Source organism: Pecten maximus, chromosome 2, assembly GCF_902652985.1.
Source record: "Pecten maximus chromosome 2, xPecMax1.1, whole genome shotgun sequence".
In the NCBI taxonomy this organism is placed as follows: Eukaryota; Metazoa; Mollusca; class Bivalvia; order Pectinida; family Pectinidae; genus Pecten; species Pecten maximus.
This window is the reverse complement of record NC_047016.1, coordinates 46,552,424-46,568,286: the sequence shown is the minus strand read 5'-3', so window position 1 is coordinate 46,568,286 and position 15,863 is coordinate 46,552,424. Positions and strand designations below refer to the sequence as shown.

At 36.0% G+C, this 15,863-nt stretch overlaps 3 protein-coding genes across 4 annotated transcripts; 2 read left to right on the top strand and 1 right to left on the bottom strand.

Annotated features, from left to right (window-relative positions):
- The first annotated feature begins 454 nt into the window (after positions 1–454).
- Positions 455–1,384, top strand: LOC117343444 (extensin-like). The gene has a single exon (XM_033905796.1). It carries the CDS (start codon positions 455–457, stop codon positions 1,382–1,384), a length of 930 nt encoding a protein of 309 aa, XP_033761687.1.
- Positions 1,181–10,776, bottom strand: LOC117322281 (immunoglobulin-binding protein 1-like). The gene is made up of 10 exons (XM_033877094.1): positions 10,646–10,776; positions 9,137–9,249; positions 8,776–8,860; positions 7,280–7,401; positions 6,192–6,327; positions 5,127–5,196; positions 4,366–4,451; positions 3,746–3,888; positions 2,272–2,414; positions 1,181–1,525 (listed from the first exon to the last, which is right to left on the bottom strand). The coding sequence occupies exons 1-10, from the start codon at positions 10,760–10,762 to the stop codon at positions 1,485–1,487; spliced, it is 1,056 nt and encodes a 351-aa protein (XP_033732985.1). The 5' UTR covers positions 10,763–10,776; the 3' UTR covers positions 1,181–1,484.
- Positions 10,777–10,814: 38 nt separating this feature from the next.
- Positions 10,815–15,335, top strand: LOC117322282 (protein FMC1 homolog). Of its 2 annotated transcripts, none has more exons than XM_033877096.1 (4): positions 10,815–10,935; positions 12,451–12,603; positions 14,981–15,068; positions 15,136–15,335. In XM_033877096.1, the coding sequence occupies exons 1-3, from the start codon at positions 10,864–10,866 to the stop codon at positions 15,065–15,067; spliced, it is 312 nt and encodes a 103-aa protein (XP_033732987.1). In that variant the 5' UTR covers positions 10,815–10,863; the 3' UTR covers position 15,068; positions 15,136–15,335. The 2 variants fall into 2 exon arrangements, with proteins under 2 accessions (XP_033732987.1, XP_033732986.1); XM_033877095.1 differs by having other exon boundaries at positions 14,981–15,100; positions 15,145–15,335.
- Positions 15,336–15,863: the final 528 nt, after the last annotated feature.

Here is a 15,863-nt window from a genome sequence, read left to right as displayed (position 1 = left end):
ATACCCTAGTCCTAGATCTAACATCAGACGTCCTGTTGTCATGGACAACACACCATACCCTAGTCCTAGATCTAACATCAGACGTCCTGTTGTCATGGACAACACACCATACCCTAGTCCTAACATCAGACGTCCTGTTGACGTGGACTACACACCATACCCTAGTCCTAGATCTAACATCAGACGTCCTGTTGTCATGGACTACACACCATACCCTAGTCCTAGATCTAACATCAGACGTCCTCTTGTCATGGACTACACACCATAACCTAGTCCTAGATCTAACATCAGACGTCCTGTTGTCATGGACTACACACCATTACCTAGATCTAACATCAGACGTCCTCTTGTCATGGACTACACACCATAACCTAGTCCTAGATCTAACATCGGACGTCCTGTTGTCATGGACTACACACCATTACCTAGATCTAACATCAGACGTCCTCTTGTCATGGACAACACACCATACCCTAGTCCTAACATCAGACGTCCTGCTGACATGGACTACACACCATACCCTAGTCCTAGATCTAACATCAGACGTCCTGTTGACATGGACTACACACCATACCCTAGTCCTAGATCTAACATCAGACGTCCTGTTGACGTGGACTACACACCATACCCTAGTCCTAGATCTAACATCAGACGTCCTGTTGTCATGGACTACACACCATACCCTAGTCCTAGATCTAACATCAGACGTCCTGTTGTCATGGACAACACACCATACCCTAGTCCTATATCTAACATCAGACGTCCTGCTGACATGGACTACACACCATACCCTAGTCCTAGATCTAACATCAGACGTCCTGTTGACATGGACTACACACCATACCCTAGTCCTAACATCAGACGTCCTGTTGTCATGGACTACACACCATACCCTAGTCCTAGATCTAACATCAGACGTCCTGTTGACATGGACTACACACCATACCCTAGATCTAACATCAGACGTCCTGTTGTCATGGACTACACACCATACCCTAGTCCTAGATCTAACATCAGACGTCCTGTTGTCATGGACTACACACCATACCCTAGTCCTAGATCTAACATCAGACGTCCTGTTGTCATGGACTACACACCATACCCTAGTCCTAGATCTAACATCAGACGTCCTGTTGTCATGGACTACACACCATACCCTAGTCCTAGATCTAACATCAGACGTCCTGTTGTCATGGACTACACACCATACCCTAGTCCTAGATCTAACATCAGACGTCCTGTTGTCATGGACTACACACCATACCCTAGTCCTAGATCTAACATCAGACGTCCTGTTGACATGGACTACACACTATATCCTAGATCTAACAACAGACGTCCTGTTGACGTAGATGACAGTTCATGTCCTAGTCCACAATCTTAAATCTCATGTCTCCATATCTTGATCCTTGTCCTTGATCCAACAGTTTTTCCTCATCACAGACAGGACATCAGTTTTATATTTAAGAAATGGACATGTCTTTTCATCCCATGTTCTTTCTATTGCCCCATCCTCTTCTATGTTCTGGAAAAAAAGATGTAATAAAAATTTGTGAGCAGAACTGAAAAGTATTTTTTACCAAAATAATCCTTTTTTTTATATATATATATTGTTGACTAATTTTTAAGTGATTCAGGCACATGTTACAATATACCTTTACGATAAGTTAGATAAAGTACAACCAGTGATTCTTATCGTAAACATTCAGACCAATAACTTCATTTCATTGTTTTATATGATGCATTGTGTTAGAATAATTAGATACATAGCATGTACACATTCTTTGTTTCTATAAAGGACTCGCACAACTAAATCAGCCAATCAGCTGGTAGTTCACCGGAACCAAGTCCCTGAGAAAAATGTGTTTCTTAGGTTTGTAGCTGTTTTCCTGAGTAAATAACATAGGAAATGGGTACTTTCTATATATGGGAATAAAGAGTAGGGTCTTGAGATTTGAAAAATCAAAAATATACACTTCTACTGAATATAGAACGACGTAGGATTTGAGGTGTAAAATGACGGGAATTCCCCAGTGCACTGTAAATGTCAGGGTTACTGTCTTTCGAGTACCCATGTGCTCTTATATGGCATTAAACCTATACAAAAACAACATTTATCTGATAAAAACTTTTGTTCAAGGTCAAGGTCATCCATTTGAACTTCAAACGAGCGAATGAAGGGACGGGGTCGCTGGTAAACATATAATAGTAAATTATTTAGTTGTGCGAGTCCTAACACAAAACAAACACACTGCCTGCATGACTACCCACCATCCTTCCATTCGTCCCAGTTGCGTGCCTTCTGTAACTCCTCGGGATCATCAGCTTCAATCTTGTTCTCTTTCTCCTCATCCTCTTTCTCCTTATCTTCTTTATCTTGTTCAGGGTTAGCTGCCCAGTCCTGCATACTGTGTCTGTAGGTCAGATGAATACTTATATCAGTATGGTTTGCTTATTATGGGTATGTGTCATCTTAAGGATAGGCTTAATTTGAACTACAATTAACAACTTACAAAAAATTTGTATAACTGGAACTTCATTGCGTAACAAAAAAAGATTGAATCTGTTTTCCAAATTGCTAGAGCCATTACATGTATGTACAGTGTAACCAATGATGCCATGAAAGTGGTATCAATGAGGATAGATGTGGGTGTAGTTGTGTAAAAGTCTATGTGGAAGTTGTGTAAAATTCTATGGGTGAAGATGTGTAAAAGTCTATGGGTGAAGATGTGTAAAATTCTATGGGTGAAGATGTGTAAAATTCTATGGGTGAAGATGTGTAAAAGTCTATGGGTGAAGATGTGTAAAAGTCTATGGGTGAAGATGTGTAAAATTCTATGGTGGAAGATGTGTAAAATTCTATGGGTGAAGATGTGTAAAATTCTATGGGAAGTAGTTGTGTAAAAGTCTATGTGGAAGATGTGTAAAAGTCTATGTGTGAAGATGTTTAAAAGTCTATGGGTGAAGATGTGTAAAAGTCTATGATGGAAGATGTGTAAAATTCTATGGTGGAAGATGTGTAAAAGTCTATGATGGAAGATGTGTAAAATTCTATGATGGAAGATGTGTAAAATTCTATGGGAAGTAGATGTGTAAAATTCTATGGTGGAAGATGTGTAAAAGTCTATGGGGAGTAGATTTGTAAAATTCTATGGTGGAAGATGTGTAAAATTCTATGGTGGAAGATGTGTAAAATTCTATGGTGGAAGATGTGTAAAATTCTATGGGGAGTAGATGTGTAAAATTCTATGGGTGGTAGATGTGTAAAAGTCTATGGGTGAAGATGTGTAAAAGTCTATGGGTGAAGATGTGTAAAATTCTATGGTGGAAGATGTGTAAAATTCTATGGTGGAAGATGTGTAAAATTCTATGGTGGAAGATGTGTAAAATTCTATGGTGGAAGATGTGTAAAAGTCTATGGTGGAAGATGTGTAAAATTCTATGGGAAGTAGATGTGTAAAATTCTATGGTGGAAGATGTGTAAAAGTCTATGGGGAGTAGATTTGTAAAATTCTGTGTATTCTGTGGGGATGAAGGGATAATTAGTTGTATTTGGGCTTGATGTGATAGGCATATACATGTATGTGTATAATATTTAATGTTTATGTAATACAGGATATATAATTTGATGATGCTGTGAATCTTGTAAATATGTTTACTGTTTTGGGGAAATTATTATGAGGGATAATCAATGAGAACATTTTACGGGAGAGTTTATTTATTGTGATATGACACTGTTACATACCCTGCCATGGGTGGCTGGAATGTGCCATCTTGGACTTTCTGTTCGTAGAACTCCTCGATGGTGAGAGTTGGAATGCTAGGGTACCCTAAACCAAACACCTGCTTCTGTATCATGTCCTTTGTGATGATAAAAGGGCGTATAGGCTGAAAAGTAGAGAAACCATTCACATGGATCATCTTTCTCGCTATATCGGGTTAATTCACCAATAGTCCAGGATATTAAACACTATATCTGTATAGGGAACTTCCTATTATGAGATAAATGCTATCTAGAGGTGAATATCGGAGAAGATATATTTAGTTTGATCATTACCTCATCCACATCATCAGGTAAATGTTTAGGTCAATATGAATATTACTGTAATAAAGGTCTTTATGAGAAAAATCCATTATCAATACAATTTTGGTAAATTAAAAACATGTATACAAGCTTTTTGAGCAAAAGACTTATTGGTAAAACTTTGATGTTGGTGACATTGTTACTGAAAAAGAATCAAAAATCAATTTCTGGATTAGAGCTAGAATTTTAAAGGACAGCCAACGAACTGAATTTAACCACTTCACCTCAGGAGAACAATTCAAAGTGAATCATTAATTTTTTTGTTATAGACACAAACGTACTGGTGGTTTCTTTTTCTGGTATTCTTCCTTCCGCACTCCAGCCTCACTCATCGAATCCTCTCGAACTTCTAACATCTGAATTTCAACTGGAAAAAAGAAAAGCAGGTTAAATATTTTTTATTGGTCCAGTGATCCTACTGAAATAGCCCAAACATTGAACTAGCTGTATCATTTATTAATTTAAATTTTCAATTACCTTTTATGGGTAACTTTGTCAGAAAAGTCAAAATGAACTAACTTTAATGTTTTATCAAATTCTTTCGAATAAAAAAATCCCCTTTCATGAAAATAATTGTTTTGGTCATCTCTATACCGTATCATACCGCCTATAAGCCCAGGGAGCTAGTGGATAAGATCCTATGCAAGACCTTTTTTCTTCAGAAAAAAAAAAATGATTTTAATTTGAAAAACAATTGTTTCTTTACAGTAAATAAACACATTTTTCCTTTTATTTTACTATTATTTTTTTCCGAAATTGGAGGATGGGATTAGTCATTCAGCATGGATGTCTTGTACACAGAGTATTGCTGGTTTGATTTGGGTAACTGTTGTAATTCAATGAAGAACATTTTACAACAAAAGTTAGTTTACATTTGGTGTCAACCTGACAAACAATCCAGTCTCCCTTCTATTTATAATAATGCACAATGTTCTTCAGTTGAGTAAATTTATGTCATCATATGCATTATTCTTTTTGTTTGGTGAAAGTTGTGAATATTGTGATTTAACAAATGACTGTTATATCACATAATTATACTCACAGTTGATTCCTGACAGATCCTCGCATGCAATGTTCACCCATTTCTTTAGTAACGTTATGTAGTAATCTCTCTGAAATAATCAAAATATAACAATATAAATTTACTGCAATTATATAAAATAGCTATCAATCCCACCTTGAGAAAAGTTTCTGTTCCTCATCATTTAACAATAACTTTATGTAAATGTTTGTCCTATATAGAAACCTCCTTGGATAGCTTAGTTCTATTTGACCTCTTGAGATATCCCTGTCGGTAGTACAAGCCCATTTTTGATTATTTTTCTCACATACTTCAAAAATAGTTACAAATTGTAAGGTGTTGTGAAACCTTTTCATCATCCCATCACTGATGTCACAAGAAATGTGCATCAAACTTGATGACATCAATTTGTGATGTGGTTACACTACATAAAATGATGATGTTACGCTATTGTGGGTGGTGTCAAATAGAGCCAGCTATATTTCCTGTCCCCATGTGAGATCGATCTATCCCATCCCTAGCAACCACAGAATCACCTCGTGAAGTATGTGAGAATACTACATATCTAAGATAATACTGTAGGTACCTACACAATGTAGTTACTAGAGCTGTGTATCGTAAGATGGGTAGCGATACGATCTGTGTAGCGATACGATTTGTATCGCGATACAGGGATCATGACACAATACGTATCATAATATATGATAAGCTGATGACCTATCAGATATCTCGTATTCCATCGTACAGGCATCATGTTTTGTTTGTGGTATTTCCGGAACAGTTGAGTCATTGTCTACATTTGTTGCAAAAAAAACATACATTTTGTCTGTTTCCCACAAAGCATTTTTGAACTTAAGATAATTTGGATTTGAAAGAATTCCAACAGGCAGCTTTATAAGCTGCTGGAACATCCTTGTCAGCCATGTTGTTTACTACAAAACGTAAGCTAATGTTGGCCAAGGGAGATAACTACAGATTTTCAAGTATCGCTATACAAATCAAGGATAGACGATGCATCGATGCACCACTCTGCGATCCAATACATAGATGCATCAGTGAATCGTTAAACCACTACTAGTTACCTACCTTTACTTCATCATCCACATGGTCCTGGTCGACGTACTTTTTAAGGTCAGCCAGTCTGGCATCCAGCTCCTTCTGTTCCTTGAATGCCTGTATCTTAGTCTCCCTTTCACTGATCATCTTCATCATTCCTGGAGGACTGAAAAACAGACAAGATCATGTTTATTGTTAATTACCCAATTATGGATTTCTTGGACAATTTACATTACAATCTCTTTCAGTATTTGATTATTTTAGATTGAACTCCTCTTTCTTAATTAATCACAAGTGGTCCAGAGGACCTGTACCCTCTGTATATATTTCGGCATTCATTGTAAAAAACATCACTGACGGTAATATATTTATGTACTGTAAATAAAAATCAAGGAGTGGACTAACCTAGGACTAATCCTCATATCTTGATTAACTTTAAGGTAATTTAAAACCATTTATAAATACTTAATGAAGTTCAAAGCCAATTTGTTAAATCAAACTTTCTATGATATAATATACCTCTTTTGAAAGACAATATCTGACTGGTCTGAAAGACTAACCATAAACCAAAAGTAAGATAATTTCTTGTTCAAAACTGCCTTTAGTATTTTGATATGTGGAAACAAGATTTATGATGTGGTAATCTCACAAGAGATTTTAAGGCCTGACTGCCATGCAGAAAAAGAATTTATCCCGAACAAATTTGGTTGGAAAAAGAGACCCACATTAACATGAAACCATAACTCTAACTCAAAACTGATAAATCAAGGGCAAAAATGAACAAAAACTATAGATTTGCAAGGAGAACAAGTGAAAGTAAAAGGAAACAAGACCAGGTGCTCCAGAAGAGTAAGCACCTTCTGCTTCATAGACGACACTCGCCACACAAATCTAGGTCAAATCTGGGTTAAAATTACCTTCCAAAAAGCTAGTATGGTCAAAACTCACTGAAAATACTTTGGACTAGTAAATAATCATAAGGCAGGTACTTAAATGATCGAGAGATGGTATCCTACGACATACTTATAACCTTTTGTGTTTGGACCAGGTAAGCTTATAATCAGAACTTAGAAGAATGTAAGATTTACACCCAGACAAGCACTGTTGTATATACATACCCCTGTCCTAAAGGTACCACTCCTCTTTCAGACGTTTCCTCTTTATCGTCGTCGTCCAGATGAGCACTCACTTTGGCCACTTTGTACGTCTTGCATTGGCGCAGGAAGTCCTCGTAATACGCCTAAAAGTATACAAAAGAATAATACATATATTAGTTTACCTGGTTTTACAATGTGATTATAACTTGGTTTTTTTAGTCATACATATCTTTTTTTAAATTCATTTTCACTTATTGATATACTTTGGTTTGGTTTATTTTGTTTAGCGTCCTTTTAACAGCCAGGGTCATTTAAGGATGTGCCAGGTTTTGGAGGTGGAGGAAAGTCAGAGTACCTGGAGAAACACCACCGGTCTAAAGTCAGTACCTGGTAACTGCCCCACATGGGTTTCGAACTCGCAACCCAGAGATGGATGGCTAGTGATAAAGTGTCGGGACATGTTAACCACTCGGCCACCGTGGCCTCTATTGACATACAGGATGTCTATTACAAACATTCAATTAAAGTAAACCCAAGGTGATAATGCTAGATTAAAGCTACAATGCTGAACCAGATATGAAATAAAGAACCACATCAAGAGATCCAATGGTGTCCTATCATCGAACTACATGCTCACCCAACAAGAATTTTGGTTTGGTTTGTTTTTGGTTTAACGTCCTATTGACAGCCAGGGTCATTTAAGGACGTGCCAGGTTTTGTAGGTGGAGGAAAGCCGAGTATTCGGAGAAAAACAACCGGCCTATGGTCAGTACCTAGCAACTACCCCACGTAGGTTTCGAACTCGCAACCCAGAGGTGGAGGGCTAGTGATAAAGTGTCTAGACACCATTACCACTCGGCCACCGCGGCCCCTCCAATCAAGAATACTCAGATGTTATGTATAGTACTACTTTCCTTTATATTGAATCAGTTGTCGGCACCAGTGAATTAAATATTTAATACAATAAGATGAATAAACATGACAATGACACGTGATTTGGTGGAGGCCACCAGTATTACATATTTTGTTGTAATTTCATTAGTTGTGCGAATACTACAGAAAATGTACTTGACTAGGGGAGACAACTAAGATATTGTATAAAACATATTGTCTCCCTTGTATCTCAACATTCAGATTCTGAAGGATACATTTTCAACAGTATCTGTTTTGATGATAAAGTCCAAAATTTTTGGTTTATCTTGTTTATTGTCCTATTAACAGCCAGGGTCATTTGAGGACAAGCCAGGTTTTGGAGGTGGAGGAAAGCCAGAGTACCCGGAGAAAAACCACTGAACTATGGCCAGTACCAGGCAACTGCCCCACATGGGTTTCGAACATGTGACTCAGAGGTGGAGGGCTAGTGATTAAGTGTCGGAGCACCTTAACCACTCAGCCATTCTGACCCCAAGTCCAAAAAAAAAAATTATGATACATGTAATAATACATGTCAATATGTAATGAAATAGAGTTTTTGTTTTGTTTTTCTGTCTTTTATTTTTCTATCCTGATGTACTGACCTTGCCGGTCCTTACAAGCTGAAGTCGGTCCTTTGTGACTCTTTTCTGTATAAAATATCCCATTAAGGCAGGAAGAAGCATGTATCTGAAAAAGTTCAAGACATACAACATACACATTAGTAAACTTAATTTGGAGGAAATTCATAAATAATTACAGTAAAAATTTAAGAGAATGCATATACTTGGAGATACAAGATCTAGAGAGGCTTATATATCTCACCCACTTAAAAAAAAAAAAAAGACAATAAAACTTTTAAATCTTTTGTTTCCACACTTAGATAGGCAAATGATTCAAAGATATTAATATAAATTACAATTTATAACAAAATCTACACCATAAAACTGTAACCATCCTTGTCACCTTAGTTCTGTTGTTGCCACCTCCTCTATAGACTCGTTAATGCTAAACAACGCCAGATCATTGACCATCTTAATCGCCTTTTCTCCATCTGCTAAACCTTTAATAGCCTGTTTCTGTAATAGAAAATCAACTTATATTATATTCAGCCAGGAAAATTATTTACTAAATGTACTTATTTTCCCTACAAAATCCACGATTCCAGTGGAAGATTTGTGTGTGATAATTGGATGTATTATATCCTTCGTAATACTCATTCAAATTGTTGCCATGACTAATTAAGATAATAATAATGACACAATAACTTGTGAATCAAAAAACTTAGCAATTGTATCTAAATTTAATTATTTGTAATTATATATATATATAACAAATTCACATTTATAGGATAGACACACGACAAAATAAAATAGTGGCGATTAGTCAATACACAAAATACTGCCAAATTGCCAATATACATGAAATTCAAGCATGAAATATGGCGTAATGTTGCCCATGCCTTCATTCACAGGGCTTACACAAAGTAATGCATGAAAATGAATATTTCAGTACAAAAAAAAATGTGCAAATTACATGGGTTCTACAGTAATAATAATTAAATTCAGGGCAGGAAATAAATGTTCAGCATCATTGGTCCATCATGGCAGGCTTGTGTTTAAAAGGGCATCAGACCCAGGGTTTAATTTTCTTGCCCTATAAAACCCAAAATGCTTTACTTCAAGTAGCATCTACCTCCCGCAGTCTCATTTTCAACCATCATTCATCAAAATGTCAAAATATTAATTCAAACCCTGGATATGAGTTCTAAAAGACATAAAATAATATGTATATATATAATATATAACATAAATCAATGTCAAACAATTTTTTTAAGAGAAGAAATCAAGCTCCATTGCAAAGGGGAGAATCAACACCAAGGAGATCCAGAAGCTGGAAAAAAGACCGACGACTGATATAACCGATATATATATACGACTATAGATAAAAGAAATTTTATCATGTAGCCCTATATCATATCTCTGTCTGTTTCAACAATATGTATACCCATTTGTGAGCTACACCACTAACAGCACAGATATATATAAGCATACAGATTACTCAATTGGTACACAGGGGTTTGTAATGAATGTTTATGATAAAAATCAAGTACCCGGTATATATGCTGATCACGGCTCTATTTTTCATTTCTATCATAAACATTAATTACAAATCCCTGTGGTTTTTACATTATTGTTAGATCCTAGCTCATAGCTATTTATAGATATTACATACATGCAGATAATACCGTTCACCTCATCCACATGGGGCATGTCTAGTCTTATATTAGAAAATAGGCAGAAATACCTATACACTTTATATATAGGTATTTTTTCAAAAATATAAGACTATACATGCCCCTGTGCTTGATGTAAATTATGACGGACAACGTTAACCCTGTTTTTGACCCATCATGTATCCTGTAGTACTAAGACATTTAGTTATTAGACCACATCCTTTCGATTCTAAATTTACCTGAACAGGATACGAATTTGTATTTTCTTGTGTGGTCTCTAAAAACTCCCACGCTTTCCAGATATTTTCAAATAAGTCGGGTAGCCTTTCGGCCCCTTGATCACCGCCTTCAGCCATTCTATTTAGTATGAGTTTCGTCGACGTGAATGAAACGTTTTCATGAACCGACAAATTAAAGTCTTGAGTTACAAGCGCTATTGCAACGTCGACAAAAAAACATGGCGTCCTCCATGTCTTCACGACGGCTATTTCAAGAGCTATCAAAGGAATTCAAGCGTATGCACCCAAAAGTATGGACAAGCATATTTTTGTAATATGGAAAATAGCAAATTTGATTAGAATTGCTATTTAGAGCATCATGATAGATACGTTTAAGTTCAAGTTAGAGTGTTCCAGACATTACAAAGTAGGCCTTGAAGTCACCTCTGGCCAGAACTGTCAACAATATACGATCATAAACGCACTATATACAATGTATATATATATATATGTCTGGTGTGACCAGTGCGTTTGAAACGTGGAATTTCCTGACGTCATTTGACGTCTCTCAATTTCACTGTGAAGCTAATTATAAACGATATGTTTGTATTTAATGTAGAGACGTATATTTAAAATAAGAGACATCTGTGTTTTAAAATGGGATTTCTGTATTTTAAGTGAAGATATTGTTATTTAAATTAAAACATATAATACATTATATCTTTGAAATACAGAATTAATCAAGTTATAACCAACGTTTCTTACCTATTTAATTCAGATCTCCTTTTAAATACAGATATCTCATTCTTAATTAGATATCCATTTATTGACAAAATTCAGATGTCTGTATTGAATAAGCGATCACAATTGACATAGTACAGATGTATGCATTAAAATAAATCTATCTGTATTTTCAATTGAATACATATATCTGAATTTGAAATAAAGATATCTCTACTCTACTTGAACTGAAGAAATCTGTATCTAAAATACTAATATATTTCAAAAAAAAACAAATATCTAATTATTTAATAAAAAGAGATATCTGAATCAAAAATAAATATCAGTATCTAAATAGAGACACCTGTATTTAAATAGATATTCCTATTTTAAATAGAGTAAAATAGAGATGAATGCATCTCTACTCTAGATTATCAAAAAAGATTTCAGATGTAAATAGAGATACATATATCTCTATTTGAATACAGATATCTGAATAAAATAGATCAGAAACCCAAATGGCTTGCCATAGTATGATATTCAATAAGGGGGGGGGGGGGTAATTATATTTCTATGCCCATGGATTGAACCTGGGTTTACTAGAATTATGCGCTACCAAATTAGCTAAGGAGAGCAAAAGAGAAATTCTCGTTAGCTGAAACAGTATATATGAAGCAGCTGTATTTATCAAGTATCAGCTCCTCCAGAGAGTCAACAAGTCCACAACCTAAGTCTCAATTTTGTGAGGCAATTTTGAATTTCATGATTGGCTGCAATCCCAAAATGTTGATGTTTATGTAGGGAGGGGGGGGGGGGGGGGGGGGGGGGGGGGGGGCATATATTAATAATTTTGGATTGTAGTTTTTTTGATTTGTAACAACACTACTTTTTCTTTTTATAAAAGCTTTTGTTGGAACTGGGTTTTTTTTTCATGAACAGTGATTTCCGATGCTGTAAGTACAAGATCATTTAAAATGGGAAGGTTGAATTATATTTTATACAGGGTGTTCTCTGTACTCAATCTGAAAATAATAGACCAAACATATTCTTGAGACTGTTTTGATAATCTGAAGTGTTGATATAATGTGGTTTATATTTAATTACAGGTGAAACTTGATGATGTTCCTGCCTTTAATCACATGACAGCACAGTTCAAGAAATTCAAAACAACAGGAAAACTTTTGTGCCGAGCAGACAACGAGGTTCATTATGTTGCAGATTCTTATAGGTGTATGTTACAGAGCACCAGGAAACACGAGGTAATTACATTGGGGAAAGGGGAACATGGTGTAGATAGATCTGGCTGTTATGGTAATACAGGGGGAGGTGGTGCAGATTGTGTGTTCTATGTTTTCTAAAATGGCTGTTATGGTAATATATCATTTGGACCAAATACAGGCAAACCTGTATTTAGCGGTCACCCAAGGGACAGACAGAAATTGGCTGCTTAAGACAGGTGGCTGCTAAAACCAGATTCACCAGAAACTCACAACAAAAAAAAATTTTCGTAAGTTTATTGCTTCTGAAAAAAATTTCCAATTGTAGTTTGTTTGCTACATTTCACATGAAGTTTGTCATGTTCAACCTCGGTTGGCATAATAACGCTTAATCCTGCAAAGACTCAACAAGTGTGAAGGGTTCGAATATAAAGATTATCGTACACAAAACAAATCATGTGACAAGCTATAATAAAATCTGGTCATGTGATCATCTCGGCTGTTTACCTCCTGACACAATGGCAGCTCAATACGGGATGAGATAACAACTGGAACCAGATTTTAGTGACCACTGACCCTGTTAGCCAGGTGACCGCTTGTTTAAGGTTCATTATAAAGTAATTTCCATCAGGCAAACCACAGACTGGCCACATAACAGAGGTGGCTACTTATGCAAGGTGACTGTTCAAGCAGGTTTGACTGTATAGATTTTGCAGTGACTGGCTTGCTTTATCCAAATGAACGGTCTTAGATTTAATGAGAACCACACATACCACAGCATTTGTTGACTTGCAGTCTATTAATTTGTCATCCATCATCAAATTTTCTTTTAAAGATGTCTATCATCTCTATCCTGCAAGAAGCCAGAGGCAATTACTTTAACCTCTGCCTCCAAGTCTCTGGGTTGGCTTGTTGCTGCCATTAGATATTGGTGGGTTTATTACGAGGCATTTGCATATTACTGGATCCATACAGTGCTATCCAGAATGGTTGAAGGATTGTTTTTGATTCATTCAAAATAAAAGATGGTCACCCTTTCCCTGTTTGGCTGTTATTTAGACCTGAGACAGTTTCCAGTGAGCCTATTCAAATCGCCTTTTGTCTGTTGTCATACATCGTCCATTGTGCACCTGTAAACAATTTACATGTTCAACTTCTCAATAACCAAGATCACCATCATGAAGGGCAACCAAAATCATTTAAATTAATTACCTACTTTGAAGTTCACCATAACCAGTGAGTCACAAGTGGCCAGTAGTATGCTGGGATGAAGGACTAGCTACCAAAATTGTTCAACTTAATGATATTGACCTACTTTCAAGGTCAAAAGGGTTCAAATGTATTGAAATATTTGAATGTCTTCTCAATTACCAAGAGGCCAAAGGTCATGGCATTAGTTGATGGGATGAATGACTGCAAAGTTTATTCAAAGGATGAGTTAAAACTTAGAATTCAGGTGATCAATAAATTATTAGACCCTTGGGCTTTTGTTGTTATTACATTTACTAAAATAGGTCATACATAAATAATTGCTGCTAGTCCAGAAGGACTTGGTGGATTTTGATTCGGTCTTGAAAAACTTCATCATCACATTGCCCAAAGAGAAATATCTTCAAAAGACTTCTTCTTTTGAACAGATAAGTGGATTTCGACTAAATTTGATAGAGAGTATTTCTTTAGGAGACAAAAATAAATGTTGCATAAATGGAAGGTCGAGCGACCTTGAGAACAGTGAGGTAGCCTAGTGGTAAAGATGAGTCATATCAAAGTATACGTTATTTTAAACTGAATTTATCTTTTAGACTAGTATTCAGTGTTATTATTGTAATATTTACTACTGTTTAAGGGAGTGTTTTGTCTTGATTGTAGAAATATCCAGGTGTGAGATAGAAATTTTCAGGTGGTGTGGGTATACTTCCTGGGATGGCAGACTGTCATTTCCTCAACATGACCCCATAGGACATTAGCATTTTGATGAATGGAAGATTTTTTCATTCTATGTCCCATAGTTATGTCTGTATCATTTTATGGGGTTATGCAGTGTTACCCATGTGCTTCCCATCACACCAATTTCTATTTTTTTTCTCTAAGTTTTTGGGTTCTTATGTTATTATTGTCAGCATTAAAAATTAAAATTTCATTATATCATTGCTCAATTTCTTCAGAAAATCTAATAACCTTCTTTTAAGACAAATATATAATCTTTTGCCATCATGGAGGGAGACAAATGTTTGGCGACTCAAGAATCTTCTCCCTTGGGTTTGAGATCCCCTGTCTTACCCCTGAGGGGATGACAGCTTCTAATCTCTCACCTTTAGAAATATGGATACAAAATGTATATCTGTCCAGGATAAAAGAAAACCTGTTCCGTTAAGGTGAATAAATGAACAATATTGATTTGATGATTCTTATGTTATAGGAATTGATCCAGATATATGGTGGGAAAGGAGACCGGAGTATAGAAGAGAGTGCAAATTTAGTGGGACTGAATCTGCCCAAATGTTGATTAGACTGAGATGAAATTTGATGGTGAACGGAGATGAATTTGATGGTGAATGGAGATAAATTTGATGCTGAACAGAGATGAATTTCATGAACATTGGAGGATGTTAGATTCTTTGTGCCAATGTCAGTGGATAATAATAGGACAATAGAAAATTGCAGTCATGTGATTTGGAACGAGCCAGAGTGAATTACATGAAATTTTATTTAAGAACCATATACCCCGACCCTGGCTTTTAACCTTGAAACTGAATAAAGTTGCTTAATTTAAACTGGTCTTGCAGTTTGTACTTGGTATATACATTGAAATTAGATTTGCATTTGCATCCTTTTGCTAGATAACATCTCACAAGAGGCCAAATGGACCTATATCAATAACCATTCGTTTCTATTTCCCAGAAGTTGCTGAAAGAAGGTTTTTAAGTAGGGCGTTAGAATGAATATTCATATACTGCTAACACTACACTTTAGCCACGACCATCTATCAGTCCTTCGACCAGATTTATGTTATTGCAGCTGATAGTGCCTGTGTCATGTTTCGATACATTATCAGATATTCTAGATGCCCAACAATGTGTCATGGATTTTAAGTTATATTACCACTATTTCTGGAGATCTATTATCATGCAACTTATTTTCAACTTTACTCGACATCCTCAGTATTGATTGTCCCTTACACTTTTGAGCATTATCAGATATTCAAGATGGCTGCCAGTAGCTCATTGAAGGACTTGCTTAGTATGGTTCATGGTTGTGTATCACATATTTTCAGCTCTGTTTTATAAATCAAGATGGACACC

Excerpts from the sequence above, each read along its gene's own strand:
- LOC117343444 (XM_033905796.1), top strand. The coding sequence starts at position 455 with ATGGACAACACACCATACCCTAGTCCTAACATCAGACGTCCTGCTGAC.
- LOC117322281 (XM_033877094.1), bottom strand. The coding sequence starts at position 10,762 with ATGGCTGAAGGCGGTGATCAAGGGGCCGAAAGGCTACCCGACTTATTT. Across the intron at positions 9,250-10,645 it reads CAAATTCGTATCCTGTTCAG|AAACAGGCTATTAAAGGTTT; the intron begins GTAAATTTAGAA and ends TTTCTATTACAG. Across the intron at positions 1,526-2,271 it reads CTGGGACGAATGGAAGGATG|AACATAGAAGAGGATGGGGC; the intron begins GTGGGTAGTCAT and ends CTTTTTTTCCAG.
- LOC117322282 (XM_033877096.1), top strand. The coding sequence starts at position 10,864 with ATGGCGTCCTCCATGTCTTCACGACGGCTATTTCAAGAGCTATCAAAG. Across the intron at positions 10,936-12,450 it reads TCAAGCGTATGCACCCAAAA|GTGAAACTTGATGATGTTCC; the intron begins GTATGGACAAGC and ends ATTTAATTACAG. Across the intron at positions 12,604-14,980 it reads AGAGCACCAGGAAACACGAG|GAATTGATCCAGATATATGG; the intron begins GTAATTACATTG and ends CTTATGTTATAG.